Source organism: Dermacentor variabilis, chromosome 1 (assembly GCF_050947875.1).
Source record: "Dermacentor variabilis isolate Ectoservices chromosome 1, ASM5094787v1, whole genome shotgun sequence".
Classification (NCBI taxonomy): domain Eukaryota; kingdom Metazoa; phylum Arthropoda; class Arachnida; order Ixodida; family Ixodidae; genus Dermacentor; species Dermacentor variabilis.
Window position 1 is genome coordinate 260756394 of NC_134568.1, and position 22721 is coordinate 260779114.

The window sequence follows — 22721 nt, forward strand, 5'->3', positions numbered from 1 at the left end:
TATGCCGGAGATTCATTTCAAGTGGATAGATCTTGCAAACTCACAGGCTACAATTTGTAAGTTGTAATATGTGACATAACATAATTAATGTTAGGAAATTAATTAGTGATTATTTAAATTCGTTGAATACACATTTCGATTTCTTGTGCTAGTAATGTCTACCTCTGAATAATCCAGCTCAAGGACAAGAATTATGCTATGTGCCAGAGGAAATTTTAAAAAATTAAATATGATCACTCCATATAGCACTTGGTTTCAATGCTCACTACCAAATCATTCACAGTTGAACCAGTTTATTTACAATGATTGAAAAGTGCCTTGGGCCTCTCTGATGCACTGTCAAAGCTGATTTTAAGCAGGTGGACAGCCAGAAATATAGATTGCTTTACAAATACCCGTGTTCTTTATGACAACGTATGTTGCAGTTTGGTTGATTCATTCCACCATGTGCAAGCTGACACAGGCCAAAGTAAGGTCTATTAATCTGGCACAGTTCTAATACTGTTCCACCATGGCTTACGTGAGACGAAAATGCAATTGTGCGAAAGTGGAGTTTCGTACAAAAGTAATTTTTTCTGTGACTGCAGTACAGTACATTTATGAAAGCAGTGCTCGTTGGTCATGCCTATTTAGCGGTGCCAATTACATCTGCCACAAATTAGCTGTCAGACTCAAATTATACGATATCTAGAGCATTCTAACTTGGAAAGTTCAAATGGCTTACATCCTAAAAAGTTGTTGCCACAAGTTGGAGCTTACTTAATGTGTCACATTTATCTGCTGTAAGCTGCACTAATGCAAATTGCATTCACCCTTAGCACAACTAAGAATGAAGGAACAAACAGAAACATACATGTAGACATATAAGTAGTTTGTATCAGCAGCATACAAGTTCTTCTAGTTCGAAGTGGGCAGCAAAGGAGCTTCTTGAAGCCAATAAAGTCGCATAGGGTCAGTGTTGGGTTATCTTATGTTGGCTGAAAAAGCGAACTGGGCCAGTAGCTCACATCATGTGCCATGAAAGGCAGTCATGATAAAGATAGAATGGCTCCTTCACTATTTGTTGGTGCAAGTAACCAAATGTCAAAACAGAATTGTTTCCAGATAAATGTCATGAACCATAGAAAAGTTTGCCAAAATGTACAGGTGCACCCTGGATTATATGAGTGTACTTTCCACTGTGCCGGCAACATTTGTTTTTACTTCTCAATTTCGTATCCTTAAATACTTATCCAAGAAATTCACCAAATTTTGTCTTACTGGGTGTTTCACGTAACTTGAGCAAAAGGACTTAAAAAAAAAAAAGGTAATCCACAGCTGGTTGAAACTAACAATCTGTCATGTGGCACTCCTTGGAATATTTTTCATATTTCGTCGAACTGCTTGTTTAACCAAGATGAATTATAAAAAAAAAAAATCTATATTCAGTTTAGGGTTAAGTATGTTTCGTCATGTTGAAGAGGGGGTTCAAAATGTAGCTCCTGTGTGGTGCCTTTTTTTTTTTTTCGCACTTAAAGAAAGCCTGAAAAATACATTTAAAGTAAGCCCACAAAATCTGCCAGCTAGTTCTAATATTGTGTAATCTACAAGTCATCAGGACACTGACCTGCCAACTGCCTCCTGGTAGACCATTGCCAATGACAACATGGTCCAGCACCCTGGATGGATTGTGAACCCAACTCAGAGCAGAAGGCTCATCAGAGCCAAGGTCAGCATCTGGATGGCACAAGGTATCCAGGAGTAATGACACTGGGTTGCACGAGCGTCCCTCAAGGCCCGAGCTCAGCAATGAGAGGTCCTGGATTGTAGAGCAACAGTGGGCAGGATTTCATGAAACAAGCACAAACAGAAAATGCTTTGAGCATTTGTGCATTTGCTGCATAAAGGATCAGCCATATTCTTTCTTTTTCAAATAGAATAACGAAATACATATGCATATGAGCATTAGTTTTTGTATTTACTTTTCACAAAAATAATGAATTAAAAAAAAAACTAATTCTGTGTCATATTAGCCTGCAAATCACAAAGCAAATTTTGGCCTACTTTCGAGTCATACACTCATGTAATTGCCATGTTCAAGCATATCTATGGCATCTCATATCGTACTGCTGCTGGCAAGATTTACTCTGAAGACATTTGTTTTTTACATGGCACCATTTAGGTGGATTGAAAAGCAAAATTATAAGCCTTACCATAATTGATCTCAGTGGAAGATAAGCACTGGTGTGCACATAGAAAAGTAAAGGAAAAGTTACAATTTTATGGCCATGGATTTTGCACCAATAACTTTAGACACGCATGTAGCGTGGCATGGCACATATTGCATATGAGTGGACTAATGCACAGCAGGTTCACGAAAGAGCTTATACTTTTATATCATAATCTGATAAAATGGCTAGAGTACTTTCTTCTTACTGCTCACAGTCCGTAACCCCAGGAAATTCTAACCCATGACTAAGTTCTGTGTACTCGTGTGTATAAAGGATCTTCACGGCCGCTGTTGTCTAACATCTGTGCTACTGACCTATCCTACTGTGTTTGACATTTAGCACTTAATGGTTACAGCCAACAGAGTTCTAGCAAAAATTCCAATACAGATTTATATTAGTCCAAATAGTTTCCGAATTTGATGTACAATATAATTATTAGCCTGATAGGAGTCCATATTTGTGCAGTACAATTGCTTATTAGTTTATTGTTAGTCCATTAGGAGTTTGGGCACATATATAAGTAATTTGTATTTGAGCATGTACAATTTTAAACTGCTTGCGGATAGGCTAATTGAAATATATGTTAGCCCTGTTATCAATGATTTGCATTGCAATTTATGTTGCGATCGGAAATAAAGGACAATTAGTAAAGCAATGAACGGGGCTAGTTGATGGATGGTCATGATTATATTGCGCGTAGTGTTACACTGACGAACATAAGGAACGTATGCCTGCGTCTTGTTTCTTATGTTCGTCAGTGTAACACTAAGCGCAATATAATCTTGAAAGGCCAACTAGTTTTGATGGGGCTTGATTTGTCAATTGGTCTTGATAGGTCCCAAATGAAAGTCAAATAATGCTGTAACACAACAAGATAGTTAATTATAGCATAATAATCATTTGAATCCACAAACAACAGATCTTAGTAGTTTAATATGAACAGTGAAGACCAGCATTTAGAAGTTATGTGAAGTTAAAAATCTGCCATAAAACTTTACCTATCAGTCTTGAACCACTGGCACTGTTTAGTGACAAATTTGCTTGCATACATATAGAATGTGAGCACCTTATATCCACTGTGGATGAGACGAAAATTATCACATTTTTGCTTTATGTTTGATGGTGCACCATCGACGGCATGAACCATTTGAAAACTATTTGGTTTTTTTTTTTAATAGTGACTATTCGACCGAGGGCTGAATTGAAAAGGACAATATTTGATTTGTTATTCGAAAGTTTTGAGTATTCCCACACCCCTATTACCAGTGAAAATGACAACAAACTTAATGACATAAGGTTGAAATATAGATTGGTGGTGCAACATAGTTAGACATAGTCAGAAAAAGTCCCTTTTGACACTAGTTGTAAGATTTCAAACACGGGGAGGATAAATATGAGTTAAGAAATGTATTTTTAATACTAAATGAAAGTTCTTGCTGCATATTATTTCTGGTAGAAGGGTATTCCACACAGCAGCTCCATCAATTGCAATTTTTCTTTTACCATAGGCAAGCTTCTTTTTTGTAGCTGCCTTTTACTTTGTTACGGCTTTCATAACCAATGCATTTGGACGAGAAGGCATTGTTAATAATAAGGTACGTATAAGAATAATCAGGTGCACCATCTGTGCAACTGACCCCAGAACACCTTTTGACAATGGTGTAAAACATCATGGGTATGAAAGAGCATCACTTCATTATTCTCGTCTTGCAAAATACCACTGCATAATCATTAGATATCCATTCCTATCAGACTGAAAATAACTGTATTCTTCAAATACAAAACAAGATAGCTAGATCCAGGCTAGCCAAAGTGTAGCATTCTTTTGTCAAACCCTTCCACAAAAAAGATAGGATACTGCCAGTGCTCCAATAATCGGATGCATTCTCTGCCATTGTTTGAGGCCAGTAGAGAACTCCCATGTGTTGAAAGGCTCAAACCAAAACCCTATAGGGTTCTATATAAAAACCAAACTGCTAAGGTGACAACATACTAATGTTTTGGCTGTGCAAGAACATTTTGAAGTTATGCTTGCCACTCACCTGTTCAACAAGGGAAATACTTCGATTATTTTCAAGCCTTGCATGCAGGTACGGGTTTGGGTGACAGGCACCAGGTGCGTAGCATGGCCAATTACCAGCTAGGAAGTATGACATGGTGATGCCCGATGGCCCATTGCCTGAACAGAAAGCACAGAACAATGTTGCATCCACTAGATACATAGAACCGGTTTCCTAAATTTTCATGTTGAATGATGCCTTAAACAAACTTTCTGTGTGACATGACTAGGACAAAGCGAGACGCCCAAAGAATGCACACACTACATGGCACATAATAACTTCAATGAAACAAACCAAACCAACCACTTATATGTTACGAGGCAAGCATTGCATATACTAAATTGTATCAGGTGGCACTAAACCATCCACCTTATACACTCTCCTCACAGTCCGATATTGCCTACCATCCCAAGAAGCCAAGACAGCAACATAATATATTCTGGAATACAGCAAACCCTCCCACCCTTGAACTGCTAAAAACTGACAACTAATGAGGCTACCATTTAATCAAATTGTATACTTCAAATTAAATACTAGCAGCTCACTCAGTCTGTTCACCACCATGTCGCGATGCTTTTAGACCTGCGTATTGGCTTTGTTACTGGCCAGACTTATAGTGCTATCCTTGTCAGGACAAGCAGTTTATAAGCTCGATAGCGCTATTCCAATGGGGGTCGCAACACTCTAGCAACTGGGAGAGGTTCTACTTACAGTGGCACAGACCAAATATTACGAACCTATCCCCTGCAGCAGTAAACCTAGAATAATAACTCTCTAAAGGTTGCTTGCCTGTACTTGTCTGCAGCTTCACTGCCTTCCCTTTCTATCCCAACATGCAAATAGACAATAGCTAGTGACTGAAAGAAGTTCCTTCCCTGCATGACCATCAGTTTAGACTGCTAAAGTACAAGTTCAAGGCTGTTCATTTATTGTACAAAGGAGACCGATTAATAAAGGAGAAAATGAAGACAAGTTTGTTGATTGCCATTTTTATTTTTATTTTTAATTTCACAGCCAAACCACAGCACAGGTATGTTAATGTAACTTTCGAGTACTTTCGAGTATTCTGGCCATCTTTTCTTACAAACATTGGTTTTTGTGCCGAAAATGCTTCAAGAACATGAGTTTCTGACTGAATGCAATGTCATTCTCGTTTGTCGATGAACAAATTCGCTACGCCCAAGCAGACACCCATCAAAATCCCGACTCATTGCACGGCCGCCAAAATCGTGTGCTGTCACCGACAGCTAGTGCAGGAACTTCACAGTGGCGTCGCCATCTAAGAATATTTCGTTTTTGTGTCTCCTACATACCCAAGCCTCAGCTCACGATAAGACTGGCTTGGTTTTTCTTTTTTTTTCCCCGAGTTCTTCAAGTGCAATTCAGTAATCCATCTTGAAGGTTCCGCACAAACCTGCCGTGATGTCATAAATTTTGACGGCATCTGCTAGGGCATAGTTTTCTTGGAATCTGAAAAGATATGAACTGCATTACTTTCTAAATGTACCTAAGACTACACATAAGAACGGGGGTTAACCGAGGGGCCCGATTTTTATTAATCAAATCATGAGAAGCCAACAAACTAAGACACCAAGGAAACCATAGGGGAAAAATTACTTGTACATACTAATTGAATTAAAGAAATTCTAAATTAACAACAATGAAAATGGATGAAAAAACAACTTGCCGCAGGTGGGCAACGAACCCACATCTTCACATTACGCGTGCGATGCTTTTATTTCATTATCATTTCTTTAGTTCAATTAGTAAGTACAAGTAATTTCCCATATGTTTTCCTTGGTGTCTTTGTTTGCTGGCTTCTCATGATAAAGACTGAACATAGCAACATTCAAGAAATTTTATTCAGCCGCAATGGCCCAATAAGGAAGAAAAAAAAAAAGCTTTGAAATCAATGATGTCATTATGACATACCGGTGGTGTAGGATTGGTGCAAAATAAAAAAGAAAAAAGAATGGTGTCTTCACTCTCTTCTAATAATCAGGCATAACCGCGAAATGATCGAAAATGAGTTTTTAAAAGAATGATGTATCGAACTAATTTAGCATCCCTTCAAAGGGCCTCTCACAAGGTCTGGCCATTTTGAGCTGACAAGCGCAGAGCATACAATGCACGCTAACGATCGTGTTTGCAAAGTATTACATCGCTACGCGCCTCGGGTAGGTAAAAAATTTCAATCCGAACGCCGTTTTCCTTTTCCCTTGCGGCGACCGCGCTCCAAGCCAGACTGTGACGTACACGTGTTCTTGCGCCAACGTACTCGTGTTTGCAGTGTGATGTCAATCATCGAGACATGCGACTTCGAGAAATATTCAAGGCAACATCTGTTATTTGTGTGATCTGTTGCTTGAATTGGCGAATTGAAGTTTAGATAAATAATAAAACACACAGACGGAATGTCCGAGCTTTCTTTTTTTTTTTACTTCGCACCGAAGCAAGAGATGTACTTCCGCTTTGTCTGCTTGCTCCCACGGTCATGCAGTCACATGCACAGATACCGAAACTATGCCATTTTCTACCGTGTTCCAGCGCACAATCATGCTCTGCGATCCGCTTTAGTCTGCATCGGTATTCGTGTAGCACTGACTTATACCGCTAGTCATGTGTCCTCGTGCACAGCGCACAAAATCGTGCGCTGCGCGAAACGAGACAACCGCTACAGATTGCGCGCAACGCCGTAGCGAAAGTGCGTAGCGCCGAAAAAAAAAAAAAAAGAAGAAGAAGAAAAGAAAAGAAAAAAAAAATAAAGCGAGGAGAAAAAAAATGAAGGCGGCGCCCGAGACGTATGCATCACGCGTTCCTCGAGGTCCGGTACGGGAAAACGCAAGGCAGGAATTTCGCTTGCGGAGGCTAGACGGGGCGAGTGGAGAGAGCGTCTTGCTTGGAGTGGAGCTCGCCTGCTGAAATCATGGGTTCGCGGCATTGAAATATTTCTATCTCGGCTACTAATAAGCCGGTTTCAAAAATTTTTGCGGCAGAACGCTCCCTAGAGGACACGTAACCACTTCCAGCTTACATTCTTAAAACGGCTGCACCCTTTCGGATCTATATCTGTCCCACAACAATAATCGTCATCTGCCCTGCTTGCGTTTCGTTTCTTGAAAACTCCGTAATCGCTACTTTCCTGTCGAGAATGCTGTCACACTGATAACGCGCACGCCGTTCGTGACTGGGAAGTACCGGGCTCGCAGCGTTAAAGAAAGGAAACGCGGGCAAGACAGACGACGATTATCGTTGTGGGACAAGATAAGCCCCAAAGGGTGGAATTTTTTAAGAGTGTGCCGGACATCGATCATGCTAAAAAAGTTTAACCCTTTGGGGCTTATCTTGTCCCACAACGATAATCGTCGTCTGCCTTGCTTGCGTTTCCTCTCTTGAAAACTCGGCGTTCTCTACTTTCCTGTCGAGAATGGTGTGCCAAGCTGATAACTCGCAAGCCTTTCGTGACTAGGAAGTACCGGGCTCATAGCGTTAAAGAAAGGAAATGCGGGCAAGACAGATGACGATTATCGTTTGGGGACAAAATACAACCCAAAGCGTGTAAACTTTATTTTAGAGTGATGTCTGACACCGGCATCCTTTTGTGGCCACAAATATACTCTTCAAAAATTTGCACCCTTTGGAGCGTATCTTGTCCCACAACGATAATCGCTATCTGTGTTGCCCGCATTTCCTTTCTTTAATGCTGGGAACCCGGTGCACTCTTACAAAGGTACACCCGTTGGGGTGTATATCTGCCACACAACGATAATCGTCATCTGTCCTGCGCGCGTTTCCTTTCTTGAAAAGGCTGCGCTCGTTACTTTCCTGTCGGGAATGCTATGTCATGCTGATAACGCGCATGCCGTTCGTTACTGGAAAGTACCGGGCTCGCCGCGTTAAAGAAAGCAAATACGGACAAGACAGATGACGATTATCGTTGTGTGGCAAATATACACCCCAAAGGGTGCAACTGTTTTTAGAGTGCAATAAGCGTCATCTGTCTTGCCCGCATTTCCTTTCTCTAGCGCAGCGAGCCCGGTATTTTCCAGTAACGAACGGCATGCGCGTTATCAGCATGACATAGCATTCCCGACAGGAAAGTAACGAGCGCAGCGTTTTCAAGAAAGGAAATGCGGGCAAGACAGATGACGATTATCGTTGTGTGGCAAATATACACTCCAAAGGGTGTAAACTTTTCTGACACTCTTAAAAAGGTCGCACCCTCTGGGGTGTAAATTTGTCCCACAACAATAATCGTCATCTGCCTTGCTCGCGTTTCCTTTCTTCAAAACTCGGCGCTCGCTACTTTCCTGTCGAGAATGCTACGTCACACTAATAACGCGCATGCCGTTCGTGACTGGGAAGTACCGGGCTCGCAGCGTTAAAGAAAGGAAACGCGGGCAAGACAGATGGCGATTATTGTTGTGGGACAAGATAAACCCCTAAGGGTGTAAATTTTTCTAAGAGTGTAGAGTATCGTTGTGGGACAAATATACACCCGAAAGGGTGCAACCGTTTTAAGAGTGTTAACGACAACGGTCAAAGGGTACGCACCCTTCAGATGTTATCTGCTTCAATGAAGTTGCTGCTGCTGCTGACGATTTATTAGCATCCACTCTTAAACAGGGCGGTGACAGTCACCTATATAGCCTGCTTGATTTAATCAGGTATACTGTACATGTCTTTCATTCTCGCATTTTTGTCTACATCTCCATATATTCCTTCCCTCAAAACTCATCTAACTCGTATCGCTACCTACGCCTGTAACAGATTCGGTCGTACTAATTTCGTCCCACTTTTTTTTTTTTTTCGAAATGAGCCGACTGCGCGCCACTATACGAGCATCTCGTGCATTTTCTTCGAAACATGGTGCGATACCGAGTTTCAATATGTCTCCTAGTTCATGTAAAATAATATGAACATTGAACTCGCATAATTTTGATCTTTGGCACGAACCGGTACACAACGCGAGACAATGAAAGGGAACAAATGAGCAGACTTATCTGCGATCGTTTGTTCCCTTTGTGTTCCGTCTTGCATTTCGAACTATATTGACTTCGCGTGAACTCACGGCTTGCAAACGGCGCCAAAGTTCACGCAGCACGTGCGAAAGACGGAGCTAGGAGACATAAAAACGACAACAAGGCGCATGAACAACTAAACGTGCATTTCAAGGTTGCGCAGAATAAATGCTGCGTTCCAAGCCATAACCACGGAGGCACATATCAGCAAAAGGGGACGATGACAAGGAACAAAACTACGGCACATTCCTGCCGGACTGCGATAGGATCGAAGTACAAGCATGGTACAAGTACTTCGTAGATGAAGTAACAGAAGCAATGCTGACACGCTATTCTCCCATAGCCTTTTAATCTCCCCAGCTTATATAATTTCCTTGTTTCCGGTGATCTGCAAAAAACGCGTTTTTTTTCCAACAATGATGCCCCGCAACAGCGCAGTCTCGACATTCTAAGCGTTTTAGACGACCAGAGTTCCTAGTTTTGTTTTTCATTGCGCCCTTTTGCTGATGTGTATCCTCAATTTATCGCTTTTAGGTTGACGTCTAGCGCAAAAGGACACGCAACACGACTGAGGAGTTGAAGACGGCGGCAATAGCCTCACTCATTTCCAGCACTGTAGCTCGCTCGCTATCTCAACCTGATATGCACACGCAATTACTACGTGAGTGTCCAACCGATTTTTTTTTCTTTAAAAACCCGCCGCGGTGGCTTAGCGCCTATGGTGTTGCGCTTATGCTAAGCACGAGGTCGCGGGATGAAGTCCCGGCCGCGGCGGCCGAATTCCGATGGGGGCGAAATGCAAAAACGCCCGTGTCCCGTCCGTGCATAGGGGGCACGTTAAAGGTGGTCAAAATTAATCCGCAGTCCCCCACTAGGGCGTGCCTCATAATCAAATCGTGTTTTGGCCCGCAAAACTCCAGAATTCATTTTTTTTTCAAAGAAATTTCTAGGCAATTTGACAGCACCGACTAACTGAAACCAAAATTCTGCACGTGACTGACCAACTTTGCCACACACTAGAAGCACCCAGTCATGTGGAGTTCACATTGATCGATTGGCTGTAAGCTTCCTTAAGCTAAAGAGAGCGACATTCCGTACTTCCCTGGTCTCTTTTTCCGAGTCACCTCGCCGCTCGCCCTGTCAGAACCCTGGTATCGCGTCCACCGCACTTTTCGATCGCGGTGATCACGCTGCGCAGCAATGCGATCGACGCGATACCAGGATTCGCGATCAGGAGTAACTGTCATGGCGCCGGTGCGAGTCAAAAGAAGCAACATAAAAGGCGCCGCCGAACGCCCACGCGCGTTTCCGCGGTAACGACGCCAGCATAACCACGGGGCGGCAAGGCAAAAAGGATGTCGCTACCTTCAGTTTTATTTAGGGGGCTTAATTTGGTGCGGCTGTTCGCGCCCACTGGCGGCCAGAATACGAAAGTTACTTCTACGCGCACTTGGACAAGACCGACGACACAACGCCCTGCACCGCGCCGGCGGCCTTTCGCTTAACGCAGCTAAATCCAAAGCTATCAATCTGGCGCGGCGGGGCGCAATTTTCGTCGTTTCCCCGCATTTGGTTTATGTTAGTTTGCATGACCTAAAAATAATCACAAGAAAACAGCATGCATTTAATTTGTACAAAAACACAAAAGTGCTCCTGAACTGCACGGATGCTATTGGCGGCGAGCTCCATCACTGGAAAAGCTGGCGCCACCGTCGGCGTGACGTCGCGTGAAGGATCACGTGGACACAGCGGCCTTGTAGGCTGCTTCGGAAGCGCCGAAGCGAGCTGAAAACGAAAGTAATGTCCCACCTGCGCCACAGTTCTGATTAAGTGGTGGGACTTTACCGCCTTGAATGTCAACTTGACAACATGTGAAACTACTATAACAGCTGGTGGCTGCCTTTGGAGGCGTGCAGCATGGTATAGCTACTGCTCGGTGCCGCAGTGCCGGAAGTATATATGCAACGGAGCTTGCTGTCAGCCTTCTTCACACGTAGCCGCAGGGCAAGGAGCTGCGTGAAGCTTGGCTGGCGAAACTTAGAACCGGCAGACAGCCATCGGCTACAACTCGGGTACGCAGCAAGCACACACGTGAGGAAGATTTCTGCTACGGCGCCAGCACTGCGCGATGTTCGGTGAGCAGCAGAAAACGCGCACTGAGACGCTCGCCCGCGCCCGCTGCCCGCGCCCGCTGCCCGGCTAATGTCACGACGGTTTGGTCTATGAATTTGTTGATGCTAGATACTAGAAAGTTCACTGGAACGGAAAGGGAGCGGTAAGACGCACATTACAGAAAGGAATGGCATATGGTCATGTTTGTGTTAAGAATTAATGCACTGGATTACAAAAATGAAGCAGAGGGAAATCGCACGCTGAGAAGACCGATAAGCATACAGTGCGACGCAACTTGATCAATAATATTGAAATGTCCAAGAATTTAGAAGACAAAAAAAGATTTAATCGTCGCGACGGCATATCACAGTCGCCGTAGGCGTCAAGTCTCTATAACGAAATTATTTTTGAACAGTTCTGATAGCGTCCACGCAACAATGGCTGCTAGTGTACTGACAAATGCTCATATGCTGCGGCCTAAAGCTCACGGCACACACACACACACACACACACACACACACACACACACACACACACACACACACACACACACACACACACACACACACACACACACACACACACACACACACACGCACGCACGCACGCACGCACGCACGCACACACGGTGCGAAAACGCGCTCACAGTGAAACCAGAGTCCTTCCATGTTTTGGAAGGACTCTGGTGAAACCAAGACATTGTGCGCGGACATGCATGCAGACGCGCAGTCGGTCGCTGCGAACCCGTGCGATCTCTGCATTGATGCTTCATTCTGTTACGCCCCATTTGGTTATACAGACAGCCTACTATAAGAACATATTTCACATAGTTTACTTTCAGCGTTTGCCTAACTTTCACGCAAGAAGCCGGTTCGGGAGACTCCATCGCGGCGACCGCGCGTAGTGGCGTTCGCTGTACGTATTCGGTAAAGAGATAGCGTCAGTAAACGATTCTGTGCTCTCAGTTTGCCCAAGATTACTATATCGACAGTCAAAACTTCCCCCGTCTTGAGAGTACCTAAATAAATGTCCAGGAGGGCTGCTGCGTCGTGTTCTTATTGAGCGCCGTAAGCGAAACTTATGAGGAGCGCGCCGCGTGATCTCTCATACTACGCAAGGGAGGCGCTTCCGACAGATGGCGACTCCGTAACTCCTCGCCCCCAATATATATATATATATATATATATATATATATATAAAAGAAGAAGAAAAAGAAGAAGGAAACACGAGTGCTGTTCTTCAGACCACAAGAAGTTCAAAGCAATCGCATTGTGAAGCACACCACAGAAGCAACACGACATTTCTATCGCACCTACTTTTATTTAGATACCAGTGTGATAAAAAGCGCCGCAATGCTACGAAGCCCGCCTTCATTTCAGCGATTATATATAGAGTGTTTCAGCGAACGCTTTCAAAATTAAAAAAAGAAAATTGCCTGTGGCAGACAGCACAATTCTAGTCTCCATGAGCTGGTCTACTCTAAGAGGCGGACATCACACACACACACACACACACACACACACACACACACACACACACACACACACACACACACACACACACACACACACACACACACACACACACACACACACACACACACACACACACACACACACACACACACACACACAATGAAATGCATAAGTGACTAACTGACAAAATTTCCTAATTAAGTTTTAACTAATTACGTTAAGGCACATATTGCAACTTATAAATTCTAGCGGGCGAGACTGCAAGGAATATCAACTACAAAATATTTGTGTGGGTGACACCAACTACGAGATATGCGCCATCAAACTTGCGGTAAAAATGCACTGTCGTTCCACTTACTTTCTCAGTAAAACATTGTTTTATGCATTGGAGCACAATATTAACTGGAACGCCAATGCATTTCTCCGCAAAGTTCGGGAATTAATATCTCGAAACTGGTGTCAGCCTGCGAATTCTTTCCAAGTGGATCCCGCAAACTCCCCAGCTAGAATGTCGAAATTGCAATACGTGCCATAAAGCAATTCGTTGAAAGTCTTGATTAGTGAAGTTTTGTTAATTAGTCGATTAGGCATTTCAATCTTTAGTGCAAAAAAAAAAATACTAACCGAGGGTTTTAGGTGCCAATTCATGTGCAAGTAATGTCCGCCTCTTCGAGCAGACCAGCTCATGGACTAGAATTGTGCTATCTGCCACACGCAATTAAAAGAAATCTTTTTTTTTTTTTGTGAAAGTTTTCGCTGAAACACCCGATAGATCTCACACCACCGGAGTGATAGTATTATACAAAAACATGCCTGTCTCCCGACGCGACACGTTCAAAACTGCACTAACCGTGCTGCCACTTCTAAGATGACAAGCTCGCGTACATTGACAAATGAGGTAGCATGGTTGAGTCACAAGTGCAGACAGTGCATGGATGAAAAGCTCCATCGAAGATGGCCAACCTGAACCCGAAAACTTGTTGTTTCGTTACGGAGTGGAAAAAAAAAAAAAAACACGAATGTTCCGGTACAGCTTCGGCTCGCGCAAGAATAACTTTTTTTAATTATCTTTTTTTTTCAGTTGTCGGTTCAGTTTCAGTTAGTAATTTGGTTACTAATGACGAAAGCAGAGCAGCGCATGGAACTGTATCCTACAAGACAGCATATGTATCAACGGCATAGTACAACTAGTGAAGGTTTTTGCATGGCAGAACGTTCCGAACGTGCCAGGGGAGCCCGCGCCAAACATGGAATTGTCAGCGACGATTTTTGTCACAACCCTGTCGATGCAACGAACAAGGCAGTTTCGCCTTTTCCTATGTCGGCTTGTTAAACGAGTATCGTGTCTCACTTAATTTAGCCCATTCGACGACTAGGCGATTAAAAAAAAAATCTTTTCTTTAAAACCATACAGAAGGCTGCGGTCCTGCGACAGCCATTGCACGCTTCTTTGGGGCCGATTAATTAATTAAATTATGGAGTTTTACGTGTCAAGACCACCTTTATGAGGCACGCCGTAGTGGGGGACTCCGGAAATTTCGACCACCTGGGGTTCTTTAACGTGCACCTAAATCAAAGGACACGGGTGCTTCCGCATTTCGCCCCCATCGAAATGCGGCCGCCGTGGCTGGGATTTGGTGCCGATCCACAATGGCTAGTGTGCATATGGCAGATGAAAGAAGGCATAAAGGCTTACCTATAACAACAACCTCCTTGTAGACGGCCATATCTACCGGTACGTCTTGAATGTCCTATAATGAAAGAAACAGGAGCGGTTACAGATTAGCTCTAGGCGCTGCAAGCATGTATGTACTCGATGAGCGCGAGTTGAACACATATCAACACGCGATCACGAAAGGCAAATGGCTTCGGATGGGAGGAAGTTCTAATGGTGACCTCACACGTGCTGATTTGCTCAGACAGCAGGAACTACTCGTTTGGTTAAACAGAGACGGCATGTTCAAACTTATTCCTATGGCTGAGCGTTCTCGGCTTTAAAACTAACTTCATAAATTTATGGCACAAGCTTTATTTCTTTCCTTCCGAAAAAACAACTTCTCACCTTTTTTTGTCATGTACATTGTAGAGAAATTGGCGTTATTTAGTGACTTGTTCACGTAAAAACAAACCGGTGCTTTACGGCGAGCATTTTAAACGGCTTTAACTGTATTATCGGTAACAGCGGCTATATGCAATCGTGTAGTCAATAGCGCATTGAATGTCACCTATTCCTAAATGCGTGAGGGTGGCCACGTTCAGCCCATTTCCTAGCTCATAACTGCCGCTTCTTCCCGAGCCACTACACTGCAACGCCTTGCGCTTGGAGTTTTCAGAGGAAACGTATCAGCTACTGGTTTGCTCCAAGCTACTTCTGAACCTCCGTGCTGGAGCAATTTCCCTTTTCTAGCTACTGCGCATAGTTCGGTGCAGCCTTCTGAATCCACCCGGCCCCGACCGGCACGCTTGCGACGTCACGACCTTTGGCGTGGAGGTTGTGGAGATGCGTAACGGACGCGTTCGGCTACTCTTCGCAGAAAAAGAAAGAAAGAAGAAGAAGAAAAAGGAAAAAGATGGAAGAAAACTAAACCGCGTTTGTTTAATCTCACGGAGTCGCGAAACACTTATCGCGTTCATGACGTGCCTGACGAGGAGCCGCCAGAGGTCCTCTACTCCGTTCCATACATAAAAGTCAACGCTGTGGAGGCTAGACTTCTTGCGATGGCTGCGTTCGCACTTGGATATAGTTCACTGGGTTTTTTTTGTTTTCTTTTTAATGGAGGCCCAGTATTAAACAAGTTTTAACCCTTCGAAACAAACACACTGTGGTACACGGCTGCTAATGGGTTGTTTATTTTTGCCGTTCTTTTCAGGTTTTTTATTTACAAAACCGTCGCGAGGAGCCTCACGTGCATGCTCGCGCTAGCGGACGCTGTTGTGGCGCCCAGCGAAGCATAGACGCCGTATAGTTGTATGAAACTATGATAGACGCAACGCGCGGAGTGATAACTTGACCGAACTTCTTGCGTAGCTTCCACAGCGTTGACTGCCATTTATGGAACGCAGTAGAGCTGCGACGAGCTGGGAAGACAAGCGATAACTGAACAAGTGATGATACAGCGAAATCAGATATCACGCTACCACGTACGCGCGCGATATCAAGTTATTCGCACCGCGCGCCTGTGTCTCCCTGCTTTCACTTGGCCCTTCAGCCTTCAAGGAGGCACATGCCACGTGGCCCCGCAAAACGGTGGGCGAGACATTCAGCTAAATTGGCCGTTTTTGAAAATCCACATGGGCGCTCCGCCAGGAGGCCACCCAAACAGGCCGCAATGACCCTGATGGTTGCAACCTTGCAAGTTTTCTTTCCAAAGCTCTGCACGCAGCAGCTAAAAAATGTAGCGCATGTGACCTCTGCACACGACTCGCTTACCGTACATACCCGAGCGATCAACCAGCGCTCACTGGTGGCGCAAAAAGCGCTAGCCGCCTTGCGGTGCGATGACCGCGTTTGATTCGCTGACCACTATATATGCCTGCATAATGCGTCATATCAGCCAACTTTCCGCGATAAATTTGCAGAAATGTTAGTTTTATTATAAACGCGGCATTCCTTTAAAGAGCGGGTAACGTCGTATAACAAAAAACCGGCAAGTCCGTGCTAAATCAAGAATGAGATACTAGAAGGAATGCAAGCCTTCCGCGAACACGCTTGACCCTCAGTCTGCCCCTGCAAAGTTGAGACCCCCTTCCTACCAAGATCATCGCCCCGACAAGTCAGCCCGTCAAGTGAGCAGGGTCTCAGCGCCACGACACATGCCCACATATCGGATTTCAGCGCAGACGCACGAGGCAGTTCCCGGGCATTCCACGCGGCGGCGAGGTGAACGCGCCGTCGGGGCTGCGAAGTTCGGCGGCACACACGAGCACGAAGGCCGCTACTTATCCCAGACACAAACGAGCGCAGTTTCACGCCCTCGCGCAAGTTGCCGGACGACGCGCGATAAGATCGGCTTGCGCACGCCAGCCGCAACGCCGGGCCTCGCGCGGGTGGCGATTAAAGCTTTAGTGGCGATCACGTGCCACTTTTGGCTGACGTCGACGGGTCGCGCGCGCGCTCTCTGCAGTCCGGCTTTACATCGCTAGAGCATGGGCACTTTGGCTCGATCTCTTTCGGCGCGGAGTGTATACCAGCAGAGCTCTTCTGCAATCCGACTCGCTCAAAAGTGTAAGCCGCATTCTCGGTGGAATCACTTTCGCCATATAAGACTCATGGACGGCATTCCCATTGTTACACAAGAGGCGTCGCGCTTTGTCATTACGTCGCACAGAGGTTAAAGTATTCCCAAAAGTGGTCAAACGAGCACACGGGTCCTGGTACGCTTATGTCAGGCAAAACACTGCGCAGATTTTACGACTGCTGAAAGCTAGGCGAGTTAATAGTATTTACGACACTGGTTACAGTGCTAAGTAAGACGAAACAAAGAACGAGATGCTTCAAGGTGGGCGTTGGAGGCACGAGGCCAGTGCATCCGTCCTAAGCAATTCGCAATTGTTTCGTTTCCTTAGCGCTGCAACCCGGTTCCATAATGCGCTCGTTTGCGTGTGACGCAGATGTCAACTGAACGCAACTTGACGCCGCCCGCTTCCAAGTGAGCGTTCTGCGCAGGCGCGACCGTGTCCTCCATATAGCTAAACGAAGCGCGTCGGTGACAGCGCACTTCAGGACTCGCGCTGTCATTTCACTCACGGTCTGAACTGTTTCTGGTTCCTTGAAAGCACCGCGCCATCTATACCCGGGATGCCAAATTCAGCTAAGACGGATTCAGCAAGGCTAATCTGAACGCCAAGTTTCAGAAAGATAAAAACCTGTCATCCAGGTTAGTGAGCGTTGCGATAAAAACAACAAAAACGACTTTCTCAAAGGGCATATCTTGCAGCTGAAAAATTAATGGTCACGTAATCAGACTACCGCTAACCAGGAGCACCCTCTATAGTGGCAGAGCGAAATCGACAACTGGGGGAAGCGCACGAACGACATAATACCTAAATGAGTCCTGTGTTATGAAAAATAAACAAAGCCATCCACGGCATTATGCAGGGTGCCCGAGATGTGCTGCAGTATGACAGCGGGCGCCCGAGGTCGCAGTGCGTTCAGACCTACAGCGCACGAACGATAATGGGAACCAAGTCGACAGGCTCTTGTAAAAGAGAGTTTCGTAATTCAGAAAGCAAACATTTCATAATTTTCCGTCTCTGCATTTTCGTCGACGAAATGGAGGCTCGCGTGAGCGTTGCTTCAGCTTCCGATGTTGCCGCTATGAATTTTCCTGATCATGGTTACTAACGAGCAGATCCGCACAACCAGAGTAAACACTGCCACATTTTTTTCCCCTCACAACGAATACAAATATAATGTTTAGCACACGTACACTTGCCTCATCAGGATCATGCATTAAATGTTCTGGGACGCATGACTGAGAGTTTGGAGTTGTCAAGTATTCAATGATGCTGCGAATAAATTCGCGACTCTGCACGCTCTAAATTCGAGGGGAAGGATAAGAGGAATGCAGACAGTTCCTGGAAACCGCTCGTCTACTACACAAATATTAGTGCTGACAACTTAGCAACCGAATAAGGTGGAAAACGCGCACCCGGAACTCGCGGTTTACAAGCACTGACCGATAATTCTTACACACAGCGACAGACCATCGCCAACATAAAGTTTAAGGCTCTTAGGCTTTAATAACTATTCGTAAGCCTAATACTGACATTACGCTTAAAGGTTATTGAGTACTACTATATTTAAACCAGCAAGCATCTCCCCTCCACTCCCCCTTTCCATTTTTTTTCTGGTTCCTTTATCTCACTGGCACTATTACTGCAACGCAGGAAGCCAGCGATAGAGATTGAAACCCGACAAGAGCAAGGAAGACAGAAAGGGAGAAAGATACGGCAACGGGAACAGCGCCCTGGACAGACGTCAAGAATAGCTATACTCGACAGAAGCCCGTGCCAAGAACACCGACAGACGCGGACGCACGCTTTAGCCCACGGGCACGCCATTCATTGCCAGGGGAGCTTGCGCGAGAAGACGGAAGACGACACCGCAGCTCGTCGTCTGTCGTGTCGCAAGCACGCAGACAGCGTGCTGGCAGATGTGAGAAAGAATGACTAAGCAGGAAGACTGGCAGCAGCAGCAGGCCTATAGGGTCTCGATCAGTAAAGTTCACGTCCTTTATATACAGGCGCGCAACATATACCGACTTCCCAACCATCAGTATTTCGACTGTACAGTTTGCCGGGCGAATATGAACATGCGTTTCGTTCTAGCTCTGCGAGCGAACGTTAAATTACGTCACAAGAGCCGCGCGCATTTTAAGGAAACGGTATATCTCACGCAGTCAAATAACGTGCAGTTTACACACGCCACGCATATAAGACAACAGTGGTTGATTATAGGAAATGCGTTCGGTCATGTACTTGTGCTCTCCGTTTTCGGTGCTATGAATCTAGCGGAATAATAAAGGTGATTCGGGAACCGTGCAAACGCTCTTTGTGAGAGTAATTAGGCGCTTTCGAAGCCCTCTGCAAGAGATCGATCGGCCAAGCAACAGCTGTTGTCATCTGCAAGGACGGTTCTTGCCAGAAGTACGGTCGGAGTCAACGGCTGCGCTACTTCTCACCAGCGGCATGCGAGCAGGTCAAGTTTATTGCTTAACGGCATTAACTCTGCTGTAACTGTACGTCGGCAAAATAAACACAACTCCCGCTCCAGACTCGCTCACAAAATATAACTTCGGGCTCATTCAGATTCACGAGAGGCTCCGCGAGTCTAAAGTGAGTCGACTCACGAATGAGTTCCCGGATATATGGGTGAAACAGACCGTTGCGTGGTTTGCATGCACGTTTATGGGCCTTTGCAAAGTACGTTTACACAAGTCAAAAATACATATGTAACATGCAGGGCGCCCAGGGTATATATAAACAGCCCACAAGAGGGCCAACGAGAAAGGAGCGGACAACTATTTAACATCCACATAAATCGAAATTATGCATTGACTGACGTGCTTTGAAAAGCAATTTTGAAACGTTTGAATTCAAACATTACGAGTGGAACACACTTAAGTAATCGCAAAGTCTTTCCACCCATACACAGTTGGCTAAATTATATTGAAGTGTTCAATGGCACTACGAGCATCAGAGGCACAGTTTACGTGAAATTAAAAAAAAAATTAGGAAACAAGAACGCACACTGTCCACATCAGCAGCGATTTAACTAAATTAAAAAAGACATGTATCGGCTACTGTGCAGGAACCGGAACGTCCAGTTTCCGTCAAACCCTTCATGCAAGCGTCCATGTGTATATAGCGCAGATACCTCAAGAAATCGTTCTGTAGGCAGTAACCTAGCGGAGAGGAATAAACCAGTTCTGCGTCTTCATATTAGCGTCGCCAAACGATCGTGATAAGCAATTGGCAACATGCACTGCAGCCGCAGGAAACTTACAATTGGTAGAATCTTACTCCATAATACTGCGCAGGGCCTATAATAGACGCCCACATATATTAGGTTTGAACAACGCCTTCTTTTTGTGTGTGTCTGTATGTGTGCGTGCACCAAAAGATGCTTTATAGTGATCGTTTGCCAACCACTGTGCTGAAGAGGAAGTTATCTGAAAGTTACAATACCCACAGATGATAGCGGGCGGCGGAGGCGGAACGCGGTTCCGTTCCAGGTAGGGTTCTTTCTCTTTTATTTTTTATTTTTTGGTTTTGGCAAGATTTTATATATATATATATATATATATATAAACGAAGCGAGATAAACAAGAAAAAAGAAACAGAACCTAGCTTTCAAGGAATTATAGCGACACATTTTAACAACTACAGACGGGAGAATTCGCGACACTATAAATGAAAGATTAGGTAAAGTCTCTAGTTTTCATAGACGAAACGCCGGCGTCACGACAATAATTCGACAGAACAAACTACGCAATTTTGTATGTTTTGAAATGCGATGACGAGAGCCGTTTCATTGCATGGGATCCCAGACGACTGACGCGTACCCCGCGCCTGGCGAACAGCTTTTTTACATGGTTACCTTTAGTGAAGATGCGGCGCAAGAAAAGTAAGCAGTGTAAGTAAACAAGTATGCGGTTAGTACTGTCCGCAACATGTACATACACCACACGCGTTTTCTCCTTACTGAATTATGCACACAAAAGCTATACAGTTCATATGGCCCTCTAAAACACTAACAAACGCGATCGCAAATCTGTGCCATATTTCGAGCATACGTTCAGTTTGTCATTACACGGCCCAACGAAAAATGGGATACCTGATAAGCTACCAATAGCATACAATGCGGCGATTCTGTGCTTCACGCAGAAAGACTGACAAGCGAAACAAGAAAAAAAGTAACAAAGAAAACACACTTGTCAAGAGTAAAGAGGCCCCATACACGGTTGCTTTGGTTCTGTATTTCTACCATCACACTCTCCCATTAAATTGTTGGCTGCAAAATTCATGCTAAAAATAACCAAGACAAAGCGAACAACATTCACCACTCACTCCCACGAGAGAATAAGTGGACCCCTTGTCCTGCCACGCGCCCTAACAAGAATGACAGTTTTAAGCGCTTCCATCGGTCGGACTTGTAAACTAAGAGCGGGGTTAGCAAACTGTCTCTGTCTGGAACCAACTTGTCGACAAGGGGACTCGTCTTCGCCAAGGCCCTGACGGAGACGAGAACTTCTTGCTGGGAAAGTTGGTATTCATTCATTATACCTATCTTTAAGGCGCCAAAAAAAATCACACACAGCACACAAGAGACAACAACGGGACAGAAGAGAGACAGCTCCCGCGGTAGAAACGTGGCTCCTGCCCGATACATTCCTTCTTTGACCACTCTTGTAAACGAAACGTTTTAGAGAAAGCGTACGAAAGGGGCTGAGCGTACCCAAGAGAATATCGTCAGCAGCGGAAACCAAAGTCTCCTTGAGCACTTTCGCGCGCGGGGCCGATAGCGGATGTTAACTTTGGGTGCGCTGTTTACAAACAACTAATCTTTCTTTGGCTTCACCTCCCATGCTCACGTTGGCTTCACCAGCGTCACGAAGCTTCTCTTAAATAAGCGAGCAGGAAATAGAAAAGTACGACGCGCTGATCTAACCCCTGATGTCATCCTGTCATTTCCAACGAGAAAGCGGCACATCTCACTCCTCCCACTCGCTATCGCCGAAACACAAGTAGGCATGCCGGCTTGCCACCGGTCTGTTTACCTGAGAGCTCTGTAAATGCCTCGAGCCAGACAACGCGGCGTTCATCAACCGCGCACAACCGCTGCTGTTCCACGTGCGGCTAGCATCAGAGGCGAGATGTCTTGGACGGTGCGGTCAGTCCGGCAGTGAGCGGACAGCCGCCGTCATGCACGGCGCGCGCACGTCCGAGCGGCAGCTCGCTTCCCCCTCTCCATCGGCGGCGGAGACGCGCGCGTGCGAGGAAGACCACTCGCTGCGGGAGCCCGCGAGAGCGTCACTGTGTTGAAACACGCGCTTCTTTCCTGTACATGCCCCGGAGACTAGCTGCTTGTGCAAGAAGACCACTCTCGAAGGTGCGGAAAACTACGCTCGAAGTACTCGCCGTCCACTGATAAAAACGGGAGAGATAGAGAGAGTGGGTGGAGGAATAAGGTATAAAAAGACGCACGCTTCTCCGCCAGATGTCGACCTCAGTACGAGTGCAACGCTGACCTTGAACCAGGCATGCGGCGGGCACGTGACGACATGCCGATGAAAAATTATACCGCTGTCCTAGAGAATCTTCATGAAGGCGCTCGGCAAC

General features: G+C 45.2%; 1 protein-coding gene across 10 annotated transcripts in view; it reads right to left on the reverse strand.

The window, feature by feature from the left end:
- Positions 1-22721, reverse strand: part of LOC142563512 (oxidative stress-induced growth inhibitor 2-like) — a 131968-nt gene that overhangs the window by 12956 nt on the left and 96291 nt on the right. For 8 of the 10 annotated variants that reach the window (XM_075674077.1, XM_075674091.1, XM_075674121.1 and 5 more), the window contains 3 exons: positions 14575-14629; positions 4253-4389; positions 1607-1798 (listed from right to left, as the gene is read on the reverse strand). In XM_075674077.1, coding sequence (XP_075530192.1) covers positions 1607-1798; positions 4253-4389; positions 14575-14629 — 384 coding nt within the window. Of the gene's footprint in view, positions 1-1606; positions 1799-4252; positions 4390-14574; positions 14630-22159; positions 22491-22586 lie in introns of those variants that run through there. The other 2 variants (XM_075674112.1, XM_075674070.1) reach the window with 2 other exon arrangements.